The 27,861-nt window shown below is 55.3% G+C and overlaps 1 protein-coding gene across 4 annotated transcripts; it reads right to left on the bottom strand.

Moving 5' to 3' along the window:
• INCENP (inner centromere protein) lies at nucleotides 1-27,628 on the bottom strand. 4 transcript variants are annotated; one of them, XM_061165941.1, is made up of 20 exons: nucleotides 27,475-27,602; nucleotides 26,631-26,877; nucleotides 24,090-24,240; nucleotides 23,633-23,746; nucleotides 22,023-22,807; nucleotides 17,105-17,156; nucleotides 16,204-16,261; nucleotides 16,027-16,120; nucleotides 14,689-14,740; nucleotides 14,143-14,260; nucleotides 13,737-13,871; nucleotides 13,251-13,262; nucleotides 7,586-7,695; nucleotides 7,396-7,516; nucleotides 6,950-7,072; nucleotides 5,723-5,901; nucleotides 3,828-3,906; nucleotides 3,536-3,643; nucleotides 1,959-2,109; nucleotides 1-528 (listed from the first exon to the last, which is right to left on the bottom strand). In XM_061165941.1, the coding sequence occupies exons 2-20, from the start codon at nucleotides 26,689-26,691 to the stop codon at nucleotides 314-316; spliced, it is 2,718 nt and encodes a 905-aa protein (XP_061021924.1). In that variant the 5' UTR covers nucleotides 26,692-26,877; nucleotides 27,475-27,602; the 3' UTR covers nucleotides 1-313. The 4 variants fall into 4 exon arrangements, with proteins under 4 accessions (XP_061021924.1, XP_061021943.1, XP_061021933.1 ...); XM_061165960.1 differs by lacking the exon at nucleotides 26,631-26,877 and having other exon boundaries at nucleotides 27,475-27,628; XM_061165950.1 differs by lacking the exon at nucleotides 13,251-13,262 and having other exon boundaries at nucleotides 27,475-27,601.
• Nucleotides 27,629-27,861: the final 233 nt, after the last annotated feature.

Consider the following 27,861-nt stretch of genomic DNA (forward strand, 5'->3'; position numbering starts at 1 on the left):
TTAAAGGAATAGACTTTATTAACCTAGCTCTCAAACACTAGAGGCTAAAATTCAGCTCAACTCTAACAATCTATTTACAGAGTGCTGTCAACAGACCAGCCGGGGCTGGGCCCGGTCTTCCCTGAACACCCACCAGGCTCAGCCTCCCAGCCGGCCCGGGCCGCTCTTCACCCGTGGCACAGAGGACATTTATATACAGCTGACCAAACCCTCAGCGACAGGATTCCAGGCAGGAGGGCACCGGGTCAACAGAGAGACGGACAGACAGACACAGACAAAGGCCGAGATGGCTGAGCGGGCCCATGGGCCCGGCTCAGTGTTTCTTCAGGCTGTAGGCCAGGCTGCCAGGGACCCTGGGGCCCTGTAGGGGCGGCGAGTTCCACACGGCGGAGCTGGTGCGCTTATGGTAGCGGGGCTTGCTCTTCTGAAAGATTTCCTCCAAGTCCAGTTGGAGGAGGCTTCCGAAGAGATCCAGAAGGTCCGGGGGCTGGTAATACTGGCGGATGACGGCCTGGCTGAGCTGGGTGCCTGTAGGGGCACATGAAGGGCCGGCTCACTGCCCTGGGTTCCCCCTGAGCCTCCTCCCATCTTCCTGCCCTCCCACAGAACCCCTGTCAACCTCTCCACCTCATCACTCCCCCACCTCCTGCCACATCAACTCTCCTCAGGGTCCTCCTCCACGAAACAGCGATAACCTCCCACTGTCCGCTCCTGCAGCCCTGCTCTGGCAGCTCAAGTGGGCCAGGTACTCGGCTGAGGTCACTGCATGACCGCCTCATCCCTACGGCCACCTCGGCGAGACCTGCCCAAAGGCACACAGCTGGTGACCGGCAGAGCTGGGGTCTGAAGACAAGTCCAGCTCCAGAACCAATACGTCTGACACCACGCTTGACGGCCTTGATCGGCTACTCACGCCATCAACAGCGCAGGCCCCATCATGCCTGGAGCAGGCTGGGGCTGCTGCTGGCTCAGGGCCTAGAGCAAGGCTGAGGAGGAACCCAGGGGGTCAGGGTGGCAGAATGCGTGCCCAGCGCTTGCCCGGTACCAGGCCTTCCTGCACTAACGAGCTTCGTCATCAGTAGCCCTTAGCTGGGTGCTCTCAGCACCCCCATTCCCGATGGGAAAACCGAGAGTTCAAGGGGGCTGGTGGAGGTCAGCCACAATGAGCCTGGCATCCCAGCCCCGCCGACCCCTGCCGGCTGCCACCTCAGAATGACTCACTATTATGGAGACGGAGTCAGATCCCGCTGACTATGGGGTTGAGATGAGGTGAGACTCAAGGGCCCGTGGTCTGTAGAGGGCTGAGCTGGGGTTCTCAGCCCTCCTCCGGGCAGTGAGGCCCACCCTGCCCCTAGCTCAGCCAGCTCTGTGAGATGGGCGTCCACTGGCCTCGCTCACTCCTGCAGGCTTTGGACCCGGGCCTGAGGCACCTTCAAACTCACCTGCACTCCCGTTTAGAGACATGTAAACTCGGGCACCAATCCTGCTCAAGGGTCCCCATCTCCACCCCCAACTCCCGCCACCAGCTGGCCAGAACCCCCGCTCCAGCTCTTCATGCATGGCCAAAGCCCCACTACCTCTCTGAGCTCTATTCCCATCCCAGGCGACATATTTGGGTCCATCTGGCCTGCTGGGTGGGGCTCCCAGGGGTAGGCCAGAGTCTGGGACGGAACACCCCGCACCACGCCTGCCAGCAGTCAGCCAGGATCTAACACATCTGCTAGAGAACGGAGGCACCCAGCCCCGTAGATCTGGTCTGCAGGTGAGCCCACTGGTCATGGGGCACCCACCCTTTCCAGGAGCGTCCGGAGGTCCGATGCAGAGTTGGCTCAAGACTCAAGCTGCCAGCCCACAGGCACAAAGGGCTCCTGACACCCACAGCCGCCGAGCCACACTCTCCAGGCCCTCGAAGTCACAAGTGGGGACCCACCCTCCTGGGGGCTCCAGGCCCCGCTCACCTCGGGCCCAGGTGGGGATGGGCTTCCGGGGATGGGCCTCGTCATCGGTGGAGTCATCACTGTTTAGATCCATCCCATAGTCATCCGCATTGATCTTGGGGGGAGCCCTGTGCCCCTGGGGGGTCATCTGATACGAGGTACAAACTGGAGACTGGAAAAGATGAACACGGCTGCTGGCTGCCCGCCCGGCACGCTGGCCTCTCCTGCCGCTGAGGAGCGCCGGGCGCTGGCCACCTCCCCTCACTTCACAGGGAAAAGCAAGAAAAAGGTTCAGGGGTCGCTTTTTGATTGGGGGGAAAAAAAAATCAGACCACATACATGACTCCGTGTCTTCCTTTTTCATGTAAAAGTATGTTGTAAACGTTCATCCAGTGTGTGTGTGTGTGTGTCCTCTGAACGGCTGCAGGGCACTGTACTGGGAACTCCACGATTTACAATTTAACCACCTGGTTCAGTTACCTTCCAAGTTTTCAACATCCTAAGTTACATTGCAACGAAAACCCGTCCTCACACTACATCCGTCTGTAACAGCATTAATAGCCTCAATGCTTGTCGGGAAGGGGCTGATTAAAGAAATTCTGGTACCAACTAAGTGGAACACAGCAACCAAAAGAAAGAAATTAATAAACGGTGAAACAGGCATGTACAATACATTAAACAAGCAAAAAAAAGGAAGGGGAAAAAAATCAAGCTGCCAAATGGTATGTGTTCTGGACTGAACATTTGTATTCTCCCCAAATCCCTATGTTAAATCCTAATCCCCAGTGTGATGGTACCTGGAGGTGGGACCTTTGGGAGGCACAGCCCACCTCAGTGGGATTAGCTCCCTTAGAAAAGACCCCAGAGAGCCCGCGCTCCCCTCCAGCCATGTGAGGACACAGTGAGAAGACGGCCATCTGTGAACCAGTGGGGGCCCTCACCTGCCGGCGCCTTGACCCTGGACTTCCCAGCACGTCTGCTGTTTAAGCCACCCGGTCTAGGGTCATTTATTATAGCAGCATGAACAGACTGAGCCGGTATGTACAGTCTGGGCCCCTTTAAAAAACTATGTGTATGAGAAAAAGTGTGTACAAAATATTTATGAATGTTTAAATATAGAAAGAAATACACCAGGCTAAGAATTATCCTTTGAGGGCACCTTTCTTTTGCTTTGTATTCTTTTATAAAGTTCAGTTTCTTTTTTTAAAAAACTAACTTCTACTTTCAGAATAAGGAACAATACATATAACAAAAATAGTGGGGGGATAAAAAAAAAAATCACTTGGGCCGACTGTATCCTTTCTCTTTCTCATGAAGTGAAGTGAGGGTTACTCAGTTGTGTTCAACTCTCTGCAACCCCATGAACTGTATGGTCCATGGGATTCTCCAGGCCAGAATACTGGAGTGGGTACCCTTTCCCTTCTCCAGGGGATCTTCCCAACCCAGGTCTCTTGCATTACAGGAGGATTCTTTACCAGTTGAGCCACGAGGGAAGCCCCCCTCTTTCTCATGGTCCTAATACACTCAGCCTGTGCCTCCAGCTCCTGGGCAGACTCCTCAGAGCTGGGGGCCTCTCCACCCTGACGCCTGGGCCTCACCTGCACATCCACGGTCACGTTCAGGCTTTTGCTGGCAGCCGCGGCCTCCCTGGCCTTCTTCTCCTGCTCCTCCTGTAGCCGCTGCTCAGCCAGCCGCTGCTGCTCTTCCTGGGGCCCGGAGACGCGGGAGGCAGGCTGTCACGGACCAGGGGGGTGCGCACCCCTCCTCCGCGCCAGCCCCAGCACAGCCCAGGGGGCACAGCAGCTCCTGCCAGAACCACCGGGGCCAGGCCGCCCCAGCCCAGAGCTCAGCACAGAGCCCGTGGGAGCCACACACCCAGCCCCCCATTACCTTTCTCCTCTTCTCTTCCAGCTCCCGCTGCAGCCGCTCCTTCTGTAACCGCAAGGCCTTCTCTCTCTCCTGCAGCTCCCTGAGGACGTAGCCAGAGCTGGTCAGGGCAGGAAGCTAAGCCCCTGTTCCGTCCCTGCCAGGGAAGCCAGGCCCCCCGGCCCACTGGCGGGGCGGGCACGCCAGCTGAGGGCCAGCAGCTGCGCTGGGGGCTGGGGGGCGGGGGGCTGGCGTGCACACCTGATGGGGTGGGGGGTGCTGGGCTTCGAAGCCACCAAACTGGGCCCCCCTCCTCCACACAACTCTGCACCTCACTCTTATCCGCCCTACGAGGCAAGCCTAACCCCTTTCCTCCAGAGTTGACGGGAGAGTGAAATGAGGTCTTCTGAGTCACTGCCACTCGTCCTGACCGCAGGCCCACACTGAACCCAGGCCTGACGTGAAGCTGGGCGGGGCTGCTCACGGGCCACCTCTGTGTGCCTGCTCGGATGACCCTGAGCAAGCCACGGAACCTCTCTGAACTTGTGTGCCCCTCTGGAGGTGGAGCTGCTGGTGCGCCTGCCACAGGTTTAAACAAGGAAACGGGTGGAAGGCGTGTAGCTGCCAACCACTATGACCACCAAACCATCGTCCGTCCCCTTAGAGCCCCCGGTGCTGCCCGGCACACATCGAATTCTAAAACCACACCAGCTGCCACCCTCTGCTCCCTTCCCAGGCTCCTGTCTCTGACTCTGCCCACAGGTCATAGGACACCTTTGTGCCAACCATCAAGCACGGGAGACAGCCCCGATGCAGTGAGCCCCCTGGCGGTGGACCCCCCACGCAGACAGACGCCTGGTGTTTTCTAGGAGGTGGAGGCAGGGCCTGGGCCAAGGTCTGCCCGTGTGTCTACACATGCACAGGCAGAGTTCTCTACGTCTACATACAGGCATAGGGCCCCATACAGCTCTGGGCCAATGGTGATTGCGGTTTATCCTCCCCAGCACCCCAGGACCCAGCACAACCAGGCATAGGGATTGGCCTTGGATAAACACCAGTGGAAATCCTGTCTATTGCAGAGACCCCTGTCTCTGAAAGGGCTCATCCACCACGGTCCCCAGTGGGGGCAGGGGGCAGCCAGGAAATGTTGATGGGGGGCAACCCAAGTCATCATCAGAACAGAGGAGCAGAGTGGCGGGCAGGAGCCAAGGACGCCAAAGGGCATCCTTCTTGGTGGGACGCTCCCACCCAAAGACCCTCAGCGACTGCTGAGAAATGCTGGCTCGTCCTGCGACCTCCCTGCCTCAGGTCAGCTGAGAAAAAAATCACACCAACGGGCTCAGCTTATCCGGCTGGAGGCAGAATGAAGACAAAACCCTGAGTGACTGCCCGGTACTTCTTGAATCTCCAGCAGCCAACACACCACGTTTGGGTGGTCTGCCTGGTACTCATTGAATCTCCAGCAGCCAACACACCACGTTTGGGTGGTCTGCCTGGTACTCATTGAATCTCAAGCAGCCAACAAACACACCACGTTTGGGTGGTCTGCCTGGTTTGGAACCAAGAGGAAAAAAGGCTCCTTGTTTTCCAAAGCATCAGTTGCTCAGTCATGTCCGACTCTTTCTGACCCCACGGACTGCAGCCCACCAGGCTCCTCTGTCCATGGGGATTCTCCAGGCCAGAATACTGGCTGGAGTGGGTAGCCATTCCCTTCTCCAGGGGATCCTCCTGACCCAGGGATCGAACCCGGGTCTCCTGCACTGCAAGCAGATTCTTTCCCCTCTGAGCACCAGGGAAGCTTTCTTTTCCAGACCCCCGAGTGGAGGCGGGAGCTGCCCCTGGCCATGGCGACAGCTGTGTCAACCTCGCGCAGGAGGACGGCGTGGCCCCGGGGGCGGGCCCCCCGCCCGGCGCCTCACCTCTCGGCCTGCAGCCGCTCCTGCTCCTTCTTCCGCTCCTGCTCGCGCTGCTCCGCCAGCTGCCGCTCCTGCTCGCGCTGCTCCGCCAGCCTCCTGGCCTCGGCCGCCTTCCGCAGCCGCTCCTGCTCCTCCTCCCTCCTCTTCTGCAGCAGCTCCTGGTGCCGCCGCTCCTCCTCCTCCTGTGAACCGGGAGCACGGTCAGGGCCCCGCAGGCCAGCCCGGGCTGGAGCGGCCAGAGCGTCCGGGGCAGCGGGGGCGGGGCGTGAGCCCAGGGACACCCCACAAGCCCCGCCCACAAGGAGCGCCAAGACTGGCCGGAGACGCATCTCGTGACAACTTCTGCTGCTGCAGCATATTTAGTAGTTAAGGGTACAGACTGGAGCCAGACCCTGGAGCTGGGGGACACTGGGCGGGTCACAGGGCCCTCTGGCCTGGTTTGTCCTCATTGATAAAACACGGACAACAGTTACGCCCATGCCTCATGAGACTGCTGGGTTTATATACGAGACACACTTAGAACAGTGCCTGGCACTATGTAAATACTTCATACATTTCAGTCACTAGTCTTGTAAACCCCTAATGACAGATTTGCGTTCCCCAGAGTCCTAACACTGACAGTTCCCAGGAAGAGGCAGGCCTGTAATCTTATGTGCTGGGCTTAGTTGCTCAGTCATGTCCGACTCTTTGCGACCCCATGAACTGTAGTTCACCAGGCTCCTCTGCCCATAGGGATTCTCCAGGCACAAATACTGGAGTGGGTAGCCATTCACTTCTCCAGGGGCTCTTCCTGACCCAGGGATCAAACCCAGGTCTCCCACATTGCAGGTGGATTCTTTAACCATCTGAGCCACCAGGGAAGCCGTGTAATCTTACAGGCAGCACATTTAATCCTCACAACAACCCTATCAAGTAGATACCACTGTTACCTGAAGCACAGAGAAGTCAAGGAACCCACCCAAGGTCACACAGCTAACAGAGGGCTGAACTGAAACTGGAAGTCTGGCTCCAGAGCCCATGGACTTGGCCCTCAAACTGCTGCCTCTATAGAAAACCCAAGGCAGGTCACCGTCACCATCCCCATTTCCACGGCCTCTGCTGAACCTCCTTCCAAGCTCGAGGCGACAAGATCCACCAGGATCAACCTGATGGAGGGGCGTGTGCCCAGTGGTCCTCGGGGCCCTGCAGACTCCCCCGCCTCTTCCCTGCGGCTGCGCCCGGCATTCGCACCTGCTGCAGCCACTTGAGCCTCCGCGCCTCCTCCTCCTGCTTCCTGCGCGCCTCCACCTCCTCCATCTTCTTGGCTGCTGCCTTCTTTCTGGCCTTCTCCTCTGCCAGCCGCTCCTCCTTGGCCTGTGGAGCCCATGCCCAGAGGCCCATTGGAGCAGCCCCCCTCACTCAACCCTACGGAGTGGGGCTCGGCACTCTGCGTGGCGGATAGTCTGAGTCCCTATGGGCCCAGCTTGCTCCCACAGCCCCAGGGAGGGGGCAGCCAGGAGGCAGTCCTGCCAGGGGCGCAGGGTTGTGCTTGCTCCAGAGCAGACCTTCCACCCTCCACGTGGCTCAGAGCAGACCCCAGGGCCCATGACGGACAGGAGGAGGATATGGGGCAGGACCCCGGTAAGGTCCCCGTGGGCCCAGTCCACTGAGCTGCCGCCCACAGCCCAGGCCCGCACCTTCTCCGTCTTCTCGTCGATCTGAGCGAACTTCTGCTCTATCTGCTTCTTCTTCTCCTCCTTCATCTGCTCCACCCGCTCCCGGGCCTGCAGCACCTTGCGGAGGCGCTCCTCGCGCTTCCTGCGGGCACAGAGGGGGTCACGGGGGCCCAGTGGGGCTGGGGTGGGCTGCGGGGCGCGGGGCACTTACAGCTTCACCTCCTCCAGCCGCCGCCGCTTGTCCTCCTCCACCTTCTGCCTGCGGAGCTGCTCGGCCTCCTCCTTCCGCCGCAGGTTCTCCAGGCGCTGCCGCTCCTTCTCCTGGGGTGGGGGTAGGGAGTGAACGAGCACAGCCTGGTGCTGGGCCAGGACGACCCCCAGAGGTTGCCCTGGGACCCCCACAGCACCTCCCCGCACACCCCGCCAGACAGGCAGCAGCACCAGACTGCTTCCGAGAGGCAAAGTCACCCCAAATGGGCCTCCATTCCCACCCAGATGGAGGCCTGGGGCTTCAGTCTCTCTCCTGGGGGAATCCAAAGGCCTCCCAGGGGCCTGAGACATGCATGCCCTCACCTGGGCCTGGGCAAGTCCTGGGCAACACAAAAGTCAGGCTCAACACTGGATGTATGCTCTGAGTCTAGCTATGTAAAAAGTGTATTTGAAAATAGAATGAAGAATGAGATTGGGAAGGGACAGAAAGGCAGTTTTGAAAGTTATTGTTAATGTTCTATTTAAGGGGGTGGGTGGGCGAAAGCCAAAGTTGCTCAGTCCTGTCCAACTCTTTGTGACCCCATGGGCTATACAGTCCATGGAATTCTCCAGGCCAGAATACTGGAGTGGGTAGCCGTTCCCTTCTCCAGGGGATTTTCCCAACCCAGAGATCAAACCCAGGTCTCCCACATTGCGGGTGGATACTTTACCAGCTAAGCCACAAGGGAAGCCCCTGGGTGGGTACACGTGTTAATTTTTTATTATATGTGTAATAAGTTTATGACTGTACACACACACTTTTGTGTGTATCAACTATTTCCTAATAGTTGAAAAAAAAGAAAAAATAATACTGCAAAATGCTAACAGAGGTTTACTATAGGCTGTGGCGGTAGATCAGAGATGCCATTTTTTTCCCTTAACTTTTCACACTTCTTATGATATGGCTACATAATAATTCCAAAAACAACTTTTTAAAAGTACTAGTTGTTTCAGGGCTTCCCTGGTGGTTCAGTAGTAAAGAATCCGCCTGTCAACGCAGGAGACACGGGTTCAATCCCTGTAATATCACACCTGAAACTTTGAGAACTAAAGTCATAGGCCACCTGCCAGATCCCAGACTGACTGCTGACTGGTACACCCTGGACAGGTCCAAATAGCGCTCTGAAGGCTTTGAAATCTGAACTGATGCTGGAACCACAACCGGGACCAGTGGGTTGCCACTAATGCAAACACTAACATTCTTCTTAAGATTTAAACAAGACCCAGTCTTCTTGCATAGGGCTTCCCTGGTGGCTCAGACAGTGAAGAATCTGCCTGCAATGTGGGAGACCCAGGTTTGATCCCTGGGTCGGGAAGATCTCCTGGAGAAGGGAATGGTAGCCCACTCCAGTATTCTTGCCTGGAGAATTCCATGGACAGAGGAGCCCGGCAGGCTACAGTCCATGGGGTAGCAAAGAGTAGGACATGACTGAGCAACTTTAACTCACTCCTAACATCATATTCAAAATGTCCAGGATGCAATCCCAAATTATTCAGCATAAAAGAACCAGGGAAATCTTAACTCCCATGAGAAAAGACAATCACAGACACCAACGCCAAGACGACATGTTAGAATTACCTGACAAAGACTTTAACGTAGCTATGACAAAAATGCTTTAATACGTCATCAGGGGATTCTTAAGAAACTGGAAAAACAGAAACTTTCAGCAAGTAAAAGATCTAAAGAAGAATCAAATGGAAATTTTGGAACTAAAAATACAGTAACTGGAAAAAAAAAATTCAGTGGATGGACCCAGTGGAGAATGGAGAAAACTTGAAGACAAATCAATAAAATGAATCCACTCTAAGCACAGAGAGAAAAGATACTGAAGAAAAATTAACAGACCCTACAGGAACTGTGGGATGACAACATAAGGTTTATGAAATGCTGTGGAGAAAAAAAAAAAACCTTGAAGAAATAATGGCTGAAAATGCCCAGAGCTGCTGAAAGATATAAATCTACAGATTAAAGGAGGTCATCAAAACTTAGAGAGGATAAACCCAAGGAAACCCATACCCAGTCAGAAAAGAATCAAACTGATAATAACTTAATAATACAGGGCTTCCCTGATGACTGAGTGGTAAAGAGTCTGCCTGGCAATATAGGAGACATGGGTTTGATCCCTGGGCTGGGAAGATCCCGAATGCTGTGGATCAGCTAAGCCCATGTGCCACAACTACTGAGCCCACGCTCCAGAGCCCAGAAGCCGTAACTACTGAGCCCACGTGCCTAGAGCCCATGCTCCACAGTAAGAAAAGCCACAGCAATGAGAAGCCCGCACGCCACAACTAGAGAGAGCCCCCAACTTGCCACAACAAGAGAAAAGCCTGCAGGAATGAAGACCCAGCATAGCTTGAAAAAACAAACAAACAAACCAACAAACCCCACTTAATACAAAGGGAAAAAGTCTGAAAAGCAAGCACTGGAAAAAAAGTCACATTATCTAACAAGAAGCAATCATTTGACTGACATCAGAAAGTATGGAGGCCAGACAGAAATGGCACATTTTAAGATTGCTAAAAGGAAAGAACTGTTACTCAAGAATTCCACTTATTCAGTGAAAATATCCTTCCTAAATGAACTTTCTCAGACAAAGGAAAACTAGAGAATTTTTGCTGCCAGCAGACTTGTTCTCAAAAAATTGCTAAAGTGTGTTTTCCAGATGGAAGAGAAATGATAGAAGAAAACATCAAAAATGAAGAACAGAAATGATAAATATCTGGGTAAATATCAACAGACTTCCTTTCCTCTCGAGTTTCTTTAAAATGTTTGACAGTTGAAAGCAAAAATTACTCTGCCAGGTCTGTCAATGTATGGAGATGAAACATGTAAGACAAGGATCACACACAGCAGGGAGTCAGGCACCTACAGGTAATTGATAAGATACAGATGCTAAAGTGATTGTGAAAGTTAAGTATGTAATGCCTCAGAACAAACACCAAAAAACACTCAAAATGATACAGTCCAAATCGTGGAAGACAAATTAAAATGGGATACTAAAAAATGTTCAAGGAACCCCAAAAAAAAGGCAAGAAAGGGAAACAGAAGGAAAAAAACAAAGGTAACAGTCGACAACAATAAAACAGTAGGCTTAAAAAAAAAAAAAAAAGGGTGGGACGTTTAGAGAGAACAGCATCGAAACATGTATATTATCAAGGGTGAAACAGATCACCAGCCCAGGTTGGACGCATGAGACAAGTGCTCGGGGCTGGTGCACTGGGAAGACCCAGAGGGATTGGGTGGAGAGGGAGGTGGGAGGGGGGATTGGGATGGGGAATACATGTAAATCCATGACTGATTCATGTCAATGTATGACAAAAACCACTACAGTATTGTAAAGTAATTAGCCTCCAACTAATAAAAATAAATAGAAAAAAAAAGTAGGCTTAAATCCTTAAATCCAAATGTACAACAAAATAAAGACACTGTTAGATTTTAAGAAGAAAAACAAAACAAAACCACCATGACTCAACTATATGGTGTCTACCAGAAACTGACTTCAAATGTGATGGCTGAGATGCCAATCTCAAGAGGTCACCTGTTGTTATCATTCTACTCGTGACACTCTCAAAAAGCCAAAACCATAGTGATGGAGAACACAGGTTATGGGTGGGGGAGAGAGTTTTGGGGGTGGTGATGGAACTGCTCTGCACTCCAATTGTGGCAGGGGTTACATAAACCTATATTTACACAAGGTATAGATTTTACCATGTGATCATTTTTAACATAAATTTTACTATAAAGTTTTTTTTATATAAAAGTTTTCTTTTTTTTTTTAAGATGGAGAGAGAAATGGAAACAGAGATGATCCTGAGCCATAGGAGCCAGGCTGGAGGAGGACACTGGCCTTCGGGAGGCCCCCTCCTGAAGGGAGGGGGAGGGAGCAGGTGGCCTTTTGCTCTCCACCCACCCAGACCCAGGGGAACCCAGCAAGAGGCCACCCTGCCTGCTGGCCTGTGAGGAAAGCATCTGGGAAACAAAGGCCATGTGGCACCCAGAGTGTACCCACCCTCTCTTTCTACCCACCCTTCCTCCCCATGCCAAGACTCCTGCTCCCAGCAGGGCTCAGAAGAACAGGTTCTTGTCCGGAAGTTCGAGTGTTAGGATTTCCCAGTCCAGGTCACAGAATTTATCCTGTTGCATTGTGAATTTCACACAAGGAAACAAGAGTTACTTATGCCATAGAACCCGTGCTTCCTCTCTGCCCCAACCCTGGGAGGTGGGCTGCTCTCCAGAGGCCCCCATCAAGGCCAGGGCAGAGGGTGGGAGGAGTCAAAAGCTTGCACAGCCCCTTCTGCCTCCAGGGGCCTCAATGAGCAGCGTCACTGCTACTCATCAAATCACCACTTCATGCCGAGCCCTGTGCTGGGGGCTTGACACATATTACTCTTTGGTTCATCCAGTCTGCACGAATGGACCACTGTCTCCACATTTCATAGCCAAGGAAATGTAGGCCCAAAGGTTAGGAAACCAGTCCAGGGCCACAGGGACCTGCGTAGGTCCCTTGGTCTCCTGAGGACTGTCCTACCCACCAGATGCCCCGTGCAGAGACCTGGGCTCCCCACAGCTGGGAACGGCAGCTTCCTGGATCCCGTGGTCATCCCTAGGGGCCCTGCGAGGCTCCAAGCAGTCTGGGTGGGGCACGGGTAGTTCCTTGTAGGAGGAACAAGCCCAAGGCTGGTTCACTGCTGTGGGCACAGATGCCCAGCAGGGCCCTGGCGCAAAGACAGGTGCATAAGGACCACACAGCTGCTCCCTGGCATGCTGGATGGCACGCTCCGGCCCTGTCCACCCAGATGGGACCAGCCTTCTTGCAGGAGAGGCAAGTTCAGGGACCGCATGTCCAGCTGTGGGGAAGCCCCTTGACTGCCAAGCTGAGGGCCTAAGACCCTCGACTGGAGGCAGAAGCCCTCCCGGTAGGAGACCCTTTAAAGCGCCAGTGGACACGAAAGGACCGCGGGGGCTGTATGTAGCTCTGCAGCAGCTCAGGAGACCGCGGGAGCCAGGACCGTGGCCCAAGCCGGTCCCAGTGCCCCACGGCTCCCTGCACATGGCCGGTGGTCCAGCTCGGCTCTGGGACATCTGAGAAGAGAACAGCTCCTATGGCTTTCTTTCTGAAGGGATGGCACTGACCGTTCCAGAAAGCGTCACCCGGCAGACCCGGACCTCCTTTCCCTGCACTGCCCTGCCCCTCAAGGCAGCAGCTTAGGTCTGCGACCCAGTAAATCTCGGTGGCCTGGGATCAGAGAAGCCTTGTCTGTTCTCTTCGCAGCCCCAGACCCTGAGGGTGAGCCCAGCACTGGGGAGGAGGGAGGGAAGGAGGTGGGAAGGAGGTGGCTGGGGGCTGGGGGGATGCTGCAAGATGTGGCCCCGGTGACAGGCCGCAGGTCACACCCCCTCTGCTGCCTCCTGCCTCGGGGAGGCTCTGAGACGCCTCCTCCGGAGCAGGCTCTGCTGGGTCAGCCTGCCTGCACCTCGGCTTCACCTCCCTCCCCCAGCCCCCCCTTAACGCTCCCATCGATGGTGTTAGTGCCTCTACGGGTGCTGTCAGTTTTGCAGAGACAGGGCTACAGTGGTAAGTGCTGCGTGGAGCTAGGTTACGAGGACAGGAGAAGGCCTTACTTACAACGAAGCTGCACTGTGGACGAGAGGAGACAGGGAAAAAGCCAAGAGTTAATGCCAGGTTGGGGGAGACCTGGAAGGCAGACCACCCGCCTGGTGATGCCAGCAAGTCTGCATGGGGCCTGCCCACCTCTCACCAGCATCTCTGTCACCTCCTCTGGCATCACCCAGCCCTCATCCCCAGCAAATCAGTGTCCACGCGTATCCTCCACTTTAACTACTCAGGCCACTGGGAGGGAACAGTGTGTGTGTAGCGGGATGGATGGTCATGGTGCCAGCCAGCCAGGTCAGTTCTGTAACTTCCCGGCCCAGGACCCAGGACCTGGGAGGCCACCAGGAGCCCGCCAAGCCTTGAGGTTGCCGGGCGGAGCCCAAGGGGATGGGACAGTCCCCAGGGTCAAGGCAGCCCAGGGCCACAGAGGCTCGAGCTGCCCCTGATTGGTGGGCCGGGCCACAACCTGCCTTGGCCCAGACCCCCGCAGCTCCTCACCTTGGGGTCCACGCGCAGGGGAGTGTTGCGCTTGATGAAGGATTTCATGATGCTGTTGTGGGGGGTTGAGGTCGGGGTCATGAGCATCTGGTTCCTCTGAACGGTGTGCAGGAAGGTCCGGAGGGGCCGCACCACCTGCGGACAAGACCAGGGTCAGGCCCCGGGGGGCAGGACAGACAGACCAGGGCCAGGCCCCAGGGGCGGGACAGACAGATCAGGGCCAGACCCCGGGGGGCAGGACAGACAGGCCAGGGCCAGACCCCGGGGGGCAGGACAGACAGATCAGGGTCAGACCCTGGGGGCAGGACAGAGAGACCAGGGTCAGACCCCGGGGGTGGGACAGACAGGCCAGGGCCAGGCCCCGGGGGTGGGGCAGGGGCACGGAGGGAAGGCAGACCGCACTCACCTTGCTGGCAGGACAGGGTGGGGAGGGGGTCTTGCTCCTGGGGGGCTGCAGCTCCTCATCCTCCAGCTGCTGCTCCTCGTCCAGCTCACTCACCGCCTGCTTGTAGCTGCGCTTCCTCCTGCCGAGAGGTAGAGGCACTGGTGTGAGGGGGCTGGCCCTGGCATCCTCCCCAGCGCCCCCGTCACGCCCCAGGAAAGATCTCCCCCTGTGAACAGAACTGGGCCCAGCCCCTAAGACTTCAGCCTGAAAGGTACTGCAGAGGTGAATCTCCCTGACTGACCCTCTGCTGCCTGGTCAGAGGAAGGGAAATGACCTGTCTAAGGTCATGCGGCCAGGAGGATGGGGTCTGGGATCCCGTTGCCCACTCTCAGGCCAGGCTCACCCCCCCACAGCACGAAGCTGTCTCCTTTATTAAGTGACAGCACCAGGCCCCACCTCTGCCGAGAGGAAACACAGGTGCCCACACTCCCTGACCAAGGACTCAGGGTTCACGCCCCTCTGGGTCCCTCAGAATGGTGGCCTACACGCCCTTTCCCGGATACAAACCTGACACTCTGGGGTGGCTCCTTGGGGCCATCTTCCTGGTCAGTCTCGGACTCTGTGGAGATAGCAGGTTCAGGGGGGTGGCAGGGAGGGTGGGGAGGGGTCCAGGGAAGGGGCCCACGGGCAGCAGCCCCAGCAGGGGTGAAGTTCTCTTCCCAGCATATCTCGGGGTGGCCAGGGGCAGGAGCATCCACCTTAGCACCGTCTGGCCCTGACACATCTCGGGACGTGCAGAGCCAGCAGCCCCCAGTCCACAGACCCCTCGAGGCCTGGCCTCCGGGGTGAAAACAGTGAGACGGTCCCATCGAGGTGGCCCCAAGCATGTCCCACCCGCCTTTAACACTGGGAGCCCAGTTGCCCCCTCTCCCCAGCCCAACATTAACAAGAGGTGCCTTTCACGGGAGGAAGAATTGGAAGCTGCAAGCTCTAAGAGGCCCCTGGACTGGCTTCAAAACCTGACCTCTCCTGGCTCTTTCCACTGGGGGTGGCAGAGGGGTGGGGGTGGGGTGCTCCTGAACAGGGTCAACACGTGGGGTGTGGGTCAGTAGGTTTTGTTTCCCTGGCAAGAGAAAGGGCCGATCTCCCCTCCCCTGGTTCTTCAACACTATTACACTTTTATTTTTACATTTCTATTTTTCTGGGGGGCCACACCATGTGGCATGCAGGATCTTAGTTCCCCAGCCAGGGATTGAACCCATGCCCCCTGCAGTAGAAGTGTGGTGTCTTAGCCACTGGACCGTCAGGGAAGTCCCTCACAACACTCTCTACTCCAATGGGTTCTGGCAGCGACCCCTTGGGTCTGTGGGGCTGGCATAGCCATTGTCCCTAACCCAGTCATGAAGCCAGGGAGCCACGTTCAAGCCCCCTCAGTGTCTGCACTTTGAACCAGGGAAGGTGCGGGCAGGGCTCCAGAGCCCACAGCGCTCCCGCCCTTTCAGCTGGGACACCCAGAGGTGAGAAGTGAGCCAGCGGCAGACGAAACACAGGCCAGGTGCTCACACCCCAGCACCCAGTCCCTCCTGTTCCCCACCCTGGAGGGAGGCTCAAGGCTTTGACCTGGCATGTTCACAGTTACCGCCCTAATCCAGGTCCCCCCACCCCACCCCAGCTTCCTGGACCAACCGGCCATGGCCACCCAATTGCACCTAGGAGCAGCTTCGGCCAAACGGTGGGAGATGAAACATGTAGACTCAAGGAGATCTCTGCACCCCAGGTCTCATGTAACCTCGGCCTGTCAGCCCAGGAACCCGGGCTTGCCCCTCTTCCAAGAGAAACTCAGGCAGAGGCTACCAAGGCCTGCACGGCCCTGAGTGTCCCTCGCCAGCAGGGCAGGAGACTCACCCTGGCCACTGGCTGCAGGCTGTGAGCTGGGTGGGCTAAGGGTGATGTTGGTGGTGCTGCGGAGCTGCAAGGCCTTGCCATTGTTCTTGGGGACCTAAGGGAAGAACCAAGGCTTCAGGAGTCTGCACCCGGGACTCGAAGGCCTCGAGCTCACCCTGCCCTGGCCTGCCCACTTACCTCTGGCTCGGCTGCCTCCTTAGGCTCAGCTTCCTTGCTGGGTTCCTCCTCCTTGGGGCTGGAAGCAGAGCAGGGGGCACTGTGGGACCCACCCAGCCCAAGCCTCCCCACAGGAGCCCCTTTCCCGTGCCCTGGGGGAGCGAGCCAGGAGGAGTCCATCAGACGCCCCAGACTGGACCACAGCCCCCCAGCCCCAGGCAGGCAGGGCAGCCAGAGCCAGGTGCTCGGAGCTCTGAGTCTGCGGCCCGGGCAGACAAGGGGTATCAGCTTCTGAGTCTGGCTTCACTCAGATCCCATCGGGGCCTGGGTTCTGGAGCCCTTTCTCAGCTCTGTGTCAACCCAGTTGGCCGGAATGAGCCGTGTCTCATTGAGGCCTCTCCTCCATTCACCGTGGGGCCAGCAAAGCCAGTGGGTCTGCCCATCCCCAGCACCGACCCTCTGCTCCAGAGCAGGGGCCACGGGGGTGGGGGGGCTGGAGTAGTTTCAGGGATGGCAGGACGTGGCCTCCTGGCAAAGGGGCACTGGCCCCAAGCAGTGCTGGGGTATAAACGGAGCAGCCCGATCCCCACACCGCCCACTCCAGGAGGAACTGGCTCCTCATGACTGCGCTGGCTTTGGATTTGACAACCTATGGAGCCCTGGCCCCAGGGTAAGGCTCGGAGGGGTCAGGGCTGACGAGGGATGTTGACAAGCAATGTGGGAAGCCCTGGCACCCGCGGGGCACTTCCTGCTAAGACTGGGGCAGGGGCAGGGGCAGTGGTGGGCCGCTCAGGAGCAGTTCCCAAGGGAAGGGAAGGCTCGGGCATAGGAAATGCCTCCACCCGGGGGGCTCACCTGGAAAGGCCCCCCGTGTGCCCTGCCCAGCCCCGGGAAGGTCCCCAAGCCGCGGAACTCAACTCACCTGACTTTCTGGGGCACCTCAACATTCAGGAGCCTCTCCAGGTAACTGTGACCTGACGGGAAAACAAAGGGACAAAAAGACGCCCTCAGAATTGGTCCCGGACCAAGAGGTCCCAGGAGTCAGGCTCTGCTGGGGGCTTGGCTGCGTCCCTCTGCAGCAGACCCCATCCACCTGCAGACCCCTCCCTTCACTCGTCACAGACCCCCTCCACCCCACAGACCCCTCCCTGTTTCCGGGGTGCATAGTCCTGCCGTCAGCATTCCCTTGACTCCTCACACCCTCCATGGAGCTGCTGCCTGAATATCTCCTGCTACTCCTTAGCTGGTAACACGCCGCTCCGAGGACAAAGTTCACTGGGCTGGGAGTGTCTGGAAAGAGGGAGCCTCCACCTCCCAGCACGGGCCGAATACAAAGCAGCGGATGCATTCAGCAAACATATGTTGAGGGCCTACTATGCACCAGGCCCTGGGGACCCAACAGAGAGCAAACCAGACAGTCCACAAGTTGGTCTAGACAATCACCAGATAATCCTGTGGCTGACACGTGACGTGTCATGACAGGAAAGTGGAGAGGACTTGAAAACCCTATGATGGGAAGACAAGCTGGTCTGGAGGCTGGAACGTGAAGTGCAAGAAAGCAGCAAAGGAGGGGGTGGGGATGTCTGGGCCAGTAGTTCTGAGTGTAGTCTGGGGCTCCTGATTGCTGAGGGCCCAAGAGGACTCTTTTGGGGGACTCACAAGGTCTTAACTATTTTCACCACAATACCAAAACCACAACTAAAGATCCTGCATGCTGCCACAAAGATCGAAGATCCCGTGTGCCCCAAGTAAGACATGGCACAGTCAAATAAGTAAGCATTAAAAAAAAAAAACAAAAAAACCTTGCAGCCAAATAAATAAGTAAATAAATAAAATATTTTTAAAATAAATAAACTTAAGTACATATCTTTTTAATACACTATGTCATAAAGTAGAAAGTATGCAAAATGCCCTTGGGCTGCATAGTCAAATCTCTACAAAGCAGAGGGGTCTGAGGTCTCACCTGAACTGGTCCCACCCCCTCCCTTTTTTTAAAACAGAATGCTGTTTTTAAAGAACAACTGACAAACAATGGCTCAACAAGCTTGGGTATCTGGCAGATACCTTCTTAGAAATGAACAAAGGGAGCCCGTCCCTTCAAATCAAACGAACAGGATTTGTTGCCAAGAATAAAAAACTGAGCCCCACAAAAAGCCAAAACCGCCATGAACTTCATAGCTTCCTGATACCTAAAAACCTTTCTGATGAGACCAGAAAACAAACGTGCTCCTTTAAGACAATATATAATAAAGTATGTTGACACCTGGAAGATGTGCGTAACTCCGCACACTTGCGAGTATGCACAAATTAATTGGAAGAAAAAAAGAGAGTACACAACAAAAGACGTTCTAAGTCCTCTTCCCTTTTTCAACTATGTTTCTGTGTGAGGCCAGATTTTCTACACAGACCTGAACCCAAACAAACACAATGCAACAGACGGAATGCAGCACCCAGCTGCCTTCTTTTAAGCCACCCATGAATGGGATTTACAACATGAGAATGCCAGTCTCCTCACCACATTTGTTTGGAAAACAGTTATTTTTTTCTTAAAAAAAAAAGAAAGAAAAACTAACCTTAATAGGTAATTGTTTGTTACTCTTATATTAAAGTATTAAATAACTACCAATAGAGTTATTGGTAGATAAGAGTCCTCATAATTAAAAGCTCTTTGAGGTCCTGAGGCCACAAATGGAGAGGTGCCAGTCTAGGCAGAAGGAACAGCATCTGCAAAGGCCATGAGGCAGGAAGGAGCAGGCTTTGTGGAGCATCTAAGCCACAGGGGTGTGGCCAGAAGTTAAGGCAGTGGATGGGAGGCCGGAAGCAGGGACCTTCCTGCAGTAAGGTTTCCCTGGTGGCTCAGATGGTAAAGAATCTGCCTGCAATGCAGGAGACCAGGGTTTGATCCCTGGGTTGGGAGGATCCCCTGGAGAAGGGAACAGCAACCCACTCCAGTATTCTGGCCTGGAGAATTTCATGGACAGATGAGCCTGGCAGACTATAGTCCATGGGGTTGCAAAGAGTTGGACAGACTGAGTGACTTTGACTGGGGGGAGGCAGGCAGGCCTGGGGGAGTAGGGTGGAGAACAGGGGCAGGCTCCCACCTGCAGGGTCCACAGCAGGGAGACTCCTCCCACTCCCTGCCTCCCCTCCCAGCTCAAGGCTGGCTGATGAGGGGGCCGAAAGCTGAGAAGACACCTGTGTGACCACGTGACCATGCAGAAGTGTGCAAAGACTTCTCTGGAATGTTAAGTGCTGACTCACACCATTAGGGCTTTAGAACAGGTCTGGTGGCAGGGAGAAGGCCTGGAGAGGGGCTGAGGGACCGTTTCCCAGTGCAGAGCTGGGCGGGACACCCGAGGAGGAGCCTGGCCTGTAAAGCTGGGCCCTGCAGAAACCCCGGGGCGGCAGCCCTAGTCCCACCTGACCACTTCAGAGACCACTTCTTTGCCCAGTGAAGTGTGGCCAACTGTGCACCCTGCCAGGAGTTTGGGGGGTTAATGCCTCCACCCAGCAGCCCCTCCCAAGGGCTCCACACTGGCTCCAGAGGTCCCCTGAGGCCCCAGTGCAGTTACTGGCGGTCTTCTCTCCCCGGCTCACCTCCCTGCTCCCCTGCTGCAGGTGCTTCCTCCCCTCCCCACAGTAACAAGCTTCTCTCAAATCCTGACATTGAGGGTTGCTTCCGGGGAACCCAAACTAAGACCCACACCTCTAAGCTGCCCGACCTGCTAAGCCCCAGGGCCCGGGTGTCAGGAAGGCCTCCAGGAAGCCCTCTTGCCCCTCCCTGTTCCACACCCTAGGAGGGTGCGCCAGGCCACACCTCCGCTGAGCTTTAGGGACACAAGCTGACTGTGGTTTTATCATCTAGTTTTGTTTTGTTTTATATGAAAGAGCAGTACCATATCCAACCACTAAGATGGGTTTTCTACCCACACTCAAGGCAGGCATTCTTACCATTTAACAGATGGGAAAACTGAGGTTCTGAGAAGGTCCCCCAGGCTCTAGGTGACTCCAGGGCTTAACCACCTTGTCTGACTGTCTTCCTTCCAGAGGACTGGGTCATAGGCAGATCAAATCTGAAGCCCACCTCTGTGCAGGGCGGGGCAGTGTTGTTTTTCAGTCCAACTCCTTTGCGACCCCATGGACTACAGCCCACCAGGCTTCCCTTCCATGGGATTCCCCAGGCAAGAATACTGGAGTGGGTTGCCATTTCCTTCTCCAGTGAAAAGACTGGCTTAAGAGTATCTAGATGTCTGAACCAGAAGTGTTGGTAGGGCCCTCCCTCTAGAGTTCCAGGTCTGCCCTCCGCCTTGGGCTCCTGCCCAGGATGAGATTCACACCTACGGAAATCCCCAGGACAGGTCAGAACCATCTGGGCCCTTCTGAAAATCCAAATATGGTCAGTGTGTTTGAACACAGATCTGCACAGGCCACCGGCTGTGTGTCCCTGAGCCCCCGACCCTGGAGCAAGCCCTTCCCCAAGCAGGGAAGAAACTGGGCCAGGCAGTTTCTGCCTGATGCCCTGCCCTGAGGCTTTCCACCTGGCTTCCTTGGTGAGCTGCCCACCATCCCAGAAAGGATGAAACACACGGGGCTTTAACCCCAGCTTCCCAACTTAACAGACTCAGCGGCCTCCTTAAGCCTCGGTTTCATTAATGTAAAAACCTGGCTTGTCCTCTCCACCAATCCGAGGACCTTATCGTCCTCTGGCTGGACCCTGCAGCCTCCTCCCTGGCTTCCCTGTCCTGTTCCTTCTCTTCTTGGCTGTTTTTCACACAGTGCTGGAACCTTCCAACAACCATCGAGGGGCCACATCCTTCGTGGGGTCAAGTTCGAGTCCCAGATACCCCATCACTGGCCAGTTCAGGCCTCAGGGTCTCCATACAAGCTGTTCTCTCTGCCAGGAATACCTTTTCCTGCATTTTTCAGCCAGGCAAAAGCCCAGGAAGCCTTCGCAACGCTCCCAGCTCAGACCCCACCTCCTCCATGCAGACAGTCCTGACTCTTAGAGCTGCCTGTCCTCTGTGGCTCACGACACCTGCTACCACCTGGGACAAGGATCCCTGGAGCTGGGATCAGATGATGACAAAGCAGCTAATGTTACACAGACCTTGCTCTGTGTAGGCACTGTTCTAAGCAATCTATGTGGATTAACAAGAAAACCTCCCGATGAGCCTTTGAGGTGATGCTATTATTATCAGCTGACACATGAGAAACTGAAGCTCATGAAGGCATTCCTGTAACTTGCCCGAGGTCACGGGGCGGGTAAAGGGTCGAGCTGGCACTCAGACCCAGCTATGTGTCCCTCCCAGAATTCATCTCTCTTCACCTCGGTATCTCCAGGCCTTAGAGTCATGCTAACAGGAGAGGGCCCATAAGGAGGATGAATCTAAGAGAGTCTGGGCAGGAGGGAAGTAGAACACGCTGGCCCTGGGGGAGAGGCCCAGGTTTGAGCTCAGCATGGCTTTAACCACAGGGACACCGTGGAAAACAGCACTGGACCTCAATTTTCTCATTTGGAAAACAAGAGCACTGGATTGAATCTGTCCTGTCCAACATGGCAGCCACAAGCTTTGTATGGCAACTTAAATCTGAAATAAATAAAATGTAATAAAACTAAAAATTCAGCTCCTGGATCAAAGGAGCCACATTTTGAAGGCTCTATAGCCACATGTGGCTAGCTAGTGGCTACTGTGTGGGATGGCACAGATCTGGGATGTTCACATCATCACAGAAAGTTCTGTGGACAGCTCCTTGCTTAGAGGGTCCCCAGACACCCTCTGCTGAGCCAGGCACAAAGGACCACCCTCTGGAGCCTTGCCCAATGCCGAGCCCCAACTCACAGATGATGCGGGCGGAGGCAGTTGGCTCTTTGGCAGCCTTCTTGGCGATCCTTCTGCTTGATCGTCGGACAGTGCCCTCTTCTTTGGAAACCGGGGAGTGATTCTGGGCCAGGGAGGCCTGGGGGCCCGGGGAGGATGGGGCGATCAGGCTTCGCCGCACGGACCGCCGGTTGACGCGGGCACCCGTGGGCGTGGAGAAGTTATCTGGCTGGAGGGGAGCCAGCACCCGCTCCCGCCACGGGGAGGTCGGAGAGCTGGGTGAGCCCTGTGGGCCCGGGGCAGCCACTGCAATCCGGAGCTTGGAGGCAGACCTTCCTGCCCCGGCCCCTCGGCACTTGGGGTCCCGGGGTGTAGTCATCAGGGAGCTCACGGTGACAGAGTCCAGCCTCCCAGCCTCTGCCTTCTGGGGTGTTGAATCCTCATCCGAGCTCGAGGGGATCTGGGAGGCCGGGGCCAGGGCAGGGGTCGGAGCCTGGGCAGACTGGAGCTGACTGAGGTACTTCTCGGCGCTCTGGCGCTCGTTGGCACTGATCTCTACCGCAGGCACCGGCAGGCACTGGGTTGGGCTCTCCTTGGGCTTTTTGGTCAGGACGGTGGGAGATCCGGGGGTGGGTGAAGGAGGGGCGGTTGCCGCAGAGGTGGCCGCCGCTGCAGCGGCAGCCCGGGTCACGCGCCGCAGGACGGAGCCATTCTCGCCCACCACCGTGGCCAGCTTCTCCGCCTTGTCCTTGCTGCGGAGGTGCCGGGAGATCCGCTGGCTGCTCCGCGTCTTTCTGCGGGACAACCTGGTGGAAGGGGCGGAGCAGAAGCTGAGACGACCCAGGGAGGTGGGGAGGTTGCCTGAAATTCCAGCTGGAGGAGCTGCTAGCTCCAGTGGAGTCTGAAGCTTGGAGGCCGAAGACTAGGGTTCCAATTCAGGCTCTGCCACCCTTAGCCAAGAGACCCCAGATGCTCCTCTCTGAGCCTCAATCTCCCTATCTATGAACTGGGGTGATGCCCAGTCCTCACAAAACCACTGGAAAGATTAAATTCCCATAAACCTCCCGCTGACCGGGTCACACTGGGCCAAGCACCCTGCTGGAGGCATCGCACCTTCTGTGGCTTAATCTACCACACAGTCCCCGAGAGGCAGGGACCCTCATCCTCACTTTAGATTTCAGAAACTGGAGGCTCAGAGAGGTGGAACATTAACCCAAGGACACACAGTTGCTACGCAGCAGAGCTGGTGTGTACACCCAGGACTGCCTGACTTCAAGACCCAGCCTCTTTCCCCTGGTACTCTGAAACCCACGGTCATTACAGGGGCAGTTAGAACCAGCATAGCGATGGGGTTGGGAGACAGCCAGCCCCCAGTCTACACCTCTGGTCACTCTCCCCCAAGCAGAAAGTCAGTTCTCTTGCTTCTCCCACCTCCAGAAACCCTTCCCACCCTCCGAGGTCCAGATCAAACACCACCCCTACCCTAACGCACCCAAGCTCTGGACTCCACGGTCTCCAGATCCGCTTCATTCCCCTCGGCATGGCGCACGCGGTGCCCACTGCTCCTGATCTCAGTTAACACCTTCGAATCAAACTCTCCTTGTGGGCACCAAGCCTCCCGCCCCTTTTACCTTTTCCGGATGGGGTCTCTGTTTTCGTCCTGAATGGAAGAAATTCGTCTCTTCTTCCGTCGGTTCTTCTGTGAAGGTGTTCTAGGCATCAGCTCAGGTTCTTTGCTGAATTCTCTGTTTGGTACGAAGACAGTGATGGTCGAGGCTGCCCGGAAACCGCTGCCCCTCCCCCACCCAGCCAGACCACTGCCCCATTCCTGGCAATGGCTGGTCAAGCTGAGGCCAGGCACTTGGGGCTTCCTTGCATAGACACAGCAGGGGAGCAAGGTGGCCAGGCAGCCCTACCTTCCAAGGCGCAGACCCACCCCTCTCCCTAGCGCCGAGCATCTGAGCATCCGGGGCACTCAGGAGGGACCCCTGGCAGCCTGTCTTGCCTGGCAGGTGTGGAAGTGCCCTAAGGCCGCAGCAGCCAGGCAGCCCCTGCCGCGCCGTCCCCGCTCCAGCCGCCGCCCCACACCTGGTAAACATGCGCTGGGCCTCCTCCTCGATTTCCTCCAGCCACACCATGTCCTTATTGTCCACGTTGCAGACAAACTCCAGCAGCTTCTGGTCACAGAGCTCCAGCAAGTGAGTGGGCCCCTGGGCTGTGCTCCCCATGGCGGCTCTGCCTGGAGAAAGCAGAGACAAGAGGCACGGGGGCTCAGGCTGGAATCTTCACACTCTTCAAACACCACCCCCTCCCCACCCCCATAAGACACTGTCCGCCCAATTCTGGGATCAATGGACCTCCTTATAAATGGGCTTCCTGGATTCAAGAGAAACTGCGGTCCAATCAGGTAGGACCCCTTTGACCTGCCCAAACACAGGCCTGCTCTTACCCACTCCTCTTACTGGCTGAAGGTAAGGAGACCTGCATTCAATCCCTGCGTAGGGAAGATCCCCTGGAGAAGCGAATGGTAACCCACTCCAGTATTCTTGCTTGGAGAATCCCGTGGACAAAGGAGCCTGGCAGGCTACATTCCATGGGATTGCAAAGAGTCGGACACGACTGAGTGACTAACACTTGAGGTACACACAAGCTAACCCCAGGTGTCTGGCCAAAGAACATCGAATCCAACTGCCTGTTACGGATGCTAGTAACTGACAGGAGATCCGCATTCCAAAGGAGTGGGTAAGAAAGCGGTGGTCCAGAGACAGGTTCTTTTCTAAGGGGCCTCTACAACTCTCTCCCTTGAGCTGAAACGCCTTTGGATGGATGAGGGAGCATGAGGGGAGCAGATAAGCAATGTCTTATTTTTTAGAAAACTTAGTTTAGAAATATCAGATAGTATAAAATACAAAATTAGTTTTCCCTTAATTTTTTAAAAATAATTTTTATTGAAGCATAGGTGATTTGCAATGTTGTGTTAGTTTCAGATGCGTGGCAAAGTGATTCAGTTTACAGATACATATATATCTATTCTTTTTCATTACAGGTTATTAAAAGATACTGAGAAGAGTTCCCTGGGCTATACAGTAGGTTCTTGTTGGTTATCTATTTTGTATATCATAGTGTGTATATTTTAATCCCAAGCTCCTAATTTATCTCTTCCCCCCTTTCCCCTTTGGTAACCATAAGCTTGCTTACTATGTCTTAATTTCTTAAAAAACTAGCAACTCAAACAAACAGAACTAGAAACTCTGATATTCTCCTCAAAACTCAGTTATAAAATTATTACCAAAGCCCCAGGCAAGGAAGAAGTGTTCTATTCTGGTTCACAGCAGGGGCTCAATAAATATCCCGACTGGGGCAATGAAAGAACGAATTAACAGGTGACAGTCACAAACCATAATAACAGATTGCATGTCTCATGCCATGGCAGTGACCCACCACTCTGATCGACACCTTCAAAACCAAGAACCACACACAGCTCAGCCTCCACCTAAGACAGGAGGTTCTGGAAGGAGGGGCTAAGTCACTGACCCCTATAAAGGGCTTAACGCCAGGTGCTGCTGCAGCCTCATAGGCCTGACTTCCCGGGGCCTCATTTCCAGGGCACACTAGCCTCTGTTCCTCGAGTAAGCTCTGCCCTCTGCCTGGAACCTTCTGTGTCCTATTTGGTACAGCTCACTCCTCAGCACTTGGCTCTCAGCAACGCAGGGAGGACCTGACCACCAGCCACCATCCTATCCATCAATTTCAATACTCTGCACAACACTCAGGTGACGATGTATCTGCTTGCTGACTGCCTGTCTCTGCCCACTAAGCATTTGTTCCCTGAGGGCAAGCCCTGGTCTGTCTTGCTTGTAGCTTTGAAGCCCAGAGCTTGGCAGAGTGCCTGGCACAAAAGGAATACTTGTTGAATGAATAGATCCATCTACCAACTGCACACCTAGAAATAAACATTCTACAGCCACTCTAACTCCCTGCCCCAAGACACACACACACACGGACACCAAATGAGGGCATTCTACACAGGTTAGAGCACACCTTCCTCATCCAAAGCCCTACTCCGAGGAGCCAAGAGCAGCACCCATCAGGGTAGGACCAGCTGGGCAGGACCGCAGAAGCTTTGGGCAGAGACAGGTGTGGATTCCAGTCACAGCACAGCCTTCTGGCTACCCTCTGACTCCCCCCAGTCCCTCTGTCCCAGCGCTCAGCCCTGGTTAACGACAGGAATCCAGTTTGAGGCTAGGAAAGAGAGACCTGTTTAAGGAACACAAAATACTTTGCGCTATGGAAAGCAACAACTTGCTCTTTTATTTAAAAAAGTATTTGTTCAAAATGGCAAAGTGGGTGTGGGCTTCTTATACAAAGTGCAAAAAGGCGTTTGAGCTTCTTCCATAAGAAGTTTGTTTTCAGCAGCCTCAGCCGATTTTATTTATTTTTTTTTCAGCAGCCTCAGCCTATTTTATTTTATTTTTATTTATTTTTTGCCTCAGCCTATTTTAAAACGGTCACTGTCATTAGATCAGAGAGGACCCTCAGAAAGTGTTAAGAATGAGGGTCCCATGGAAAAGCAGCAAAAATCTCTTTAGCCCCCTGTAAGAACCTGGATACAAACCCAAAGTATCTTACCTCCCACCAAGGGTGAAGGAGACTCATCTTCCTCTCCCAATACTTTTCTCACGTCATACATCAGACTAGAGGCCCACGGCCCTCCTTCACAATGCCTGTTCTCTTGAGGGTGCGGGAAGTCCACCAGCCAACCCTGACCACACCTCAGTGAAGGAGGGTCGTAATAGCTGCTTTCTTTAAAGAGACCTGCTCCATGCTCGGGTGGAGCATCATCTCATTTCATTCTCGCCACAACCTCAAGGAGATCCTAGCGCAGATAAGCAAATTGAGGGAGACTGAAGTTAAGTCCAGGTCTTCGGGCAAGTCAGGGGCGGGGCCCGGATTTAAACTGTGCTCTTAACCTCAAGCTTTGCCGCCTACTCCATTTCAACTTCGGAAAGGTAGGCGCCAAGTTCTGACTGGGCGCCCCAGAGATGGCCACTGTCAGTAAACGGGCCTGGGGAGTGACAAGGCAGCAGTGGCCTCCGGAAATGGGTCAATTTAAAACGTTGCTCAGTCGACAAGGGATGTGGTGAGCGAGGGTTAACTGTACAGAAATGCCATCTGGTGAAATGCCATCTGGTATAATGCCGCCACACAACCGGGTCGGTGGGTGCTTCCTGCGCGTCCAGGTCAACAAAAGGCACCTGGAGGGGGAGGGGACGGGGTTATTCTCTTGGACGCGGCGGGGTGGGGTCATCTTGGGCCCCAGGACCAAGGCAGGGCACCTCGTCACTTGAAAGAGGTGACCCATCCCCTGCAAGCCGCAACGGGGGATAGGGGAGGTCATGCTCCCCGGTCTCGGGCTGGCGGAGGAATAACAAATTGCTAACGACCCCCCAGCCGGCCGCCCGCGTACACTCACTCGACTGCACCGCGTCTCCTTAAGTGCTGCTCCGATCCAAGTCCGGCGACCTTCCCAACACAAATCCCAGCCTGCCCAGGCCCCACGGCTCCCGGCCTCCGAGGCTTGCGGCTGCAGTGAAGCAACGGGGCGGTACAGCGCGGGCCAAACCTACGATTTTCAAAACTGAAGACTCGACCAATCCCCGTCAAGTTTGTCTGGGCGGCTGCAAAACTCTAAGCCAATCAAGTAAAAGGGAGCACCAGTCAGGCCATCGATTGGCTATGTGGATTGGCAGTCTCCGGGACTAAGAGGAGGGCCGAGGAAGCGTTGAAACTTTAACCTGTACAGCTTCCGGGAACAGCGGCGCGCGGCCTAGAGAGGAGATCGCCGGAGGTGGGGGTTGCG

Source organism: Dama dama, chromosome 2 (genome assembly GCF_033118175.1).
Source record: "Dama dama isolate Ldn47 chromosome 2, ASM3311817v1, whole genome shotgun sequence".
Taxonomy (NCBI): Eukaryota; Metazoa; Chordata; class Mammalia; order Artiodactyla; family Cervidae; genus Dama; species Dama dama.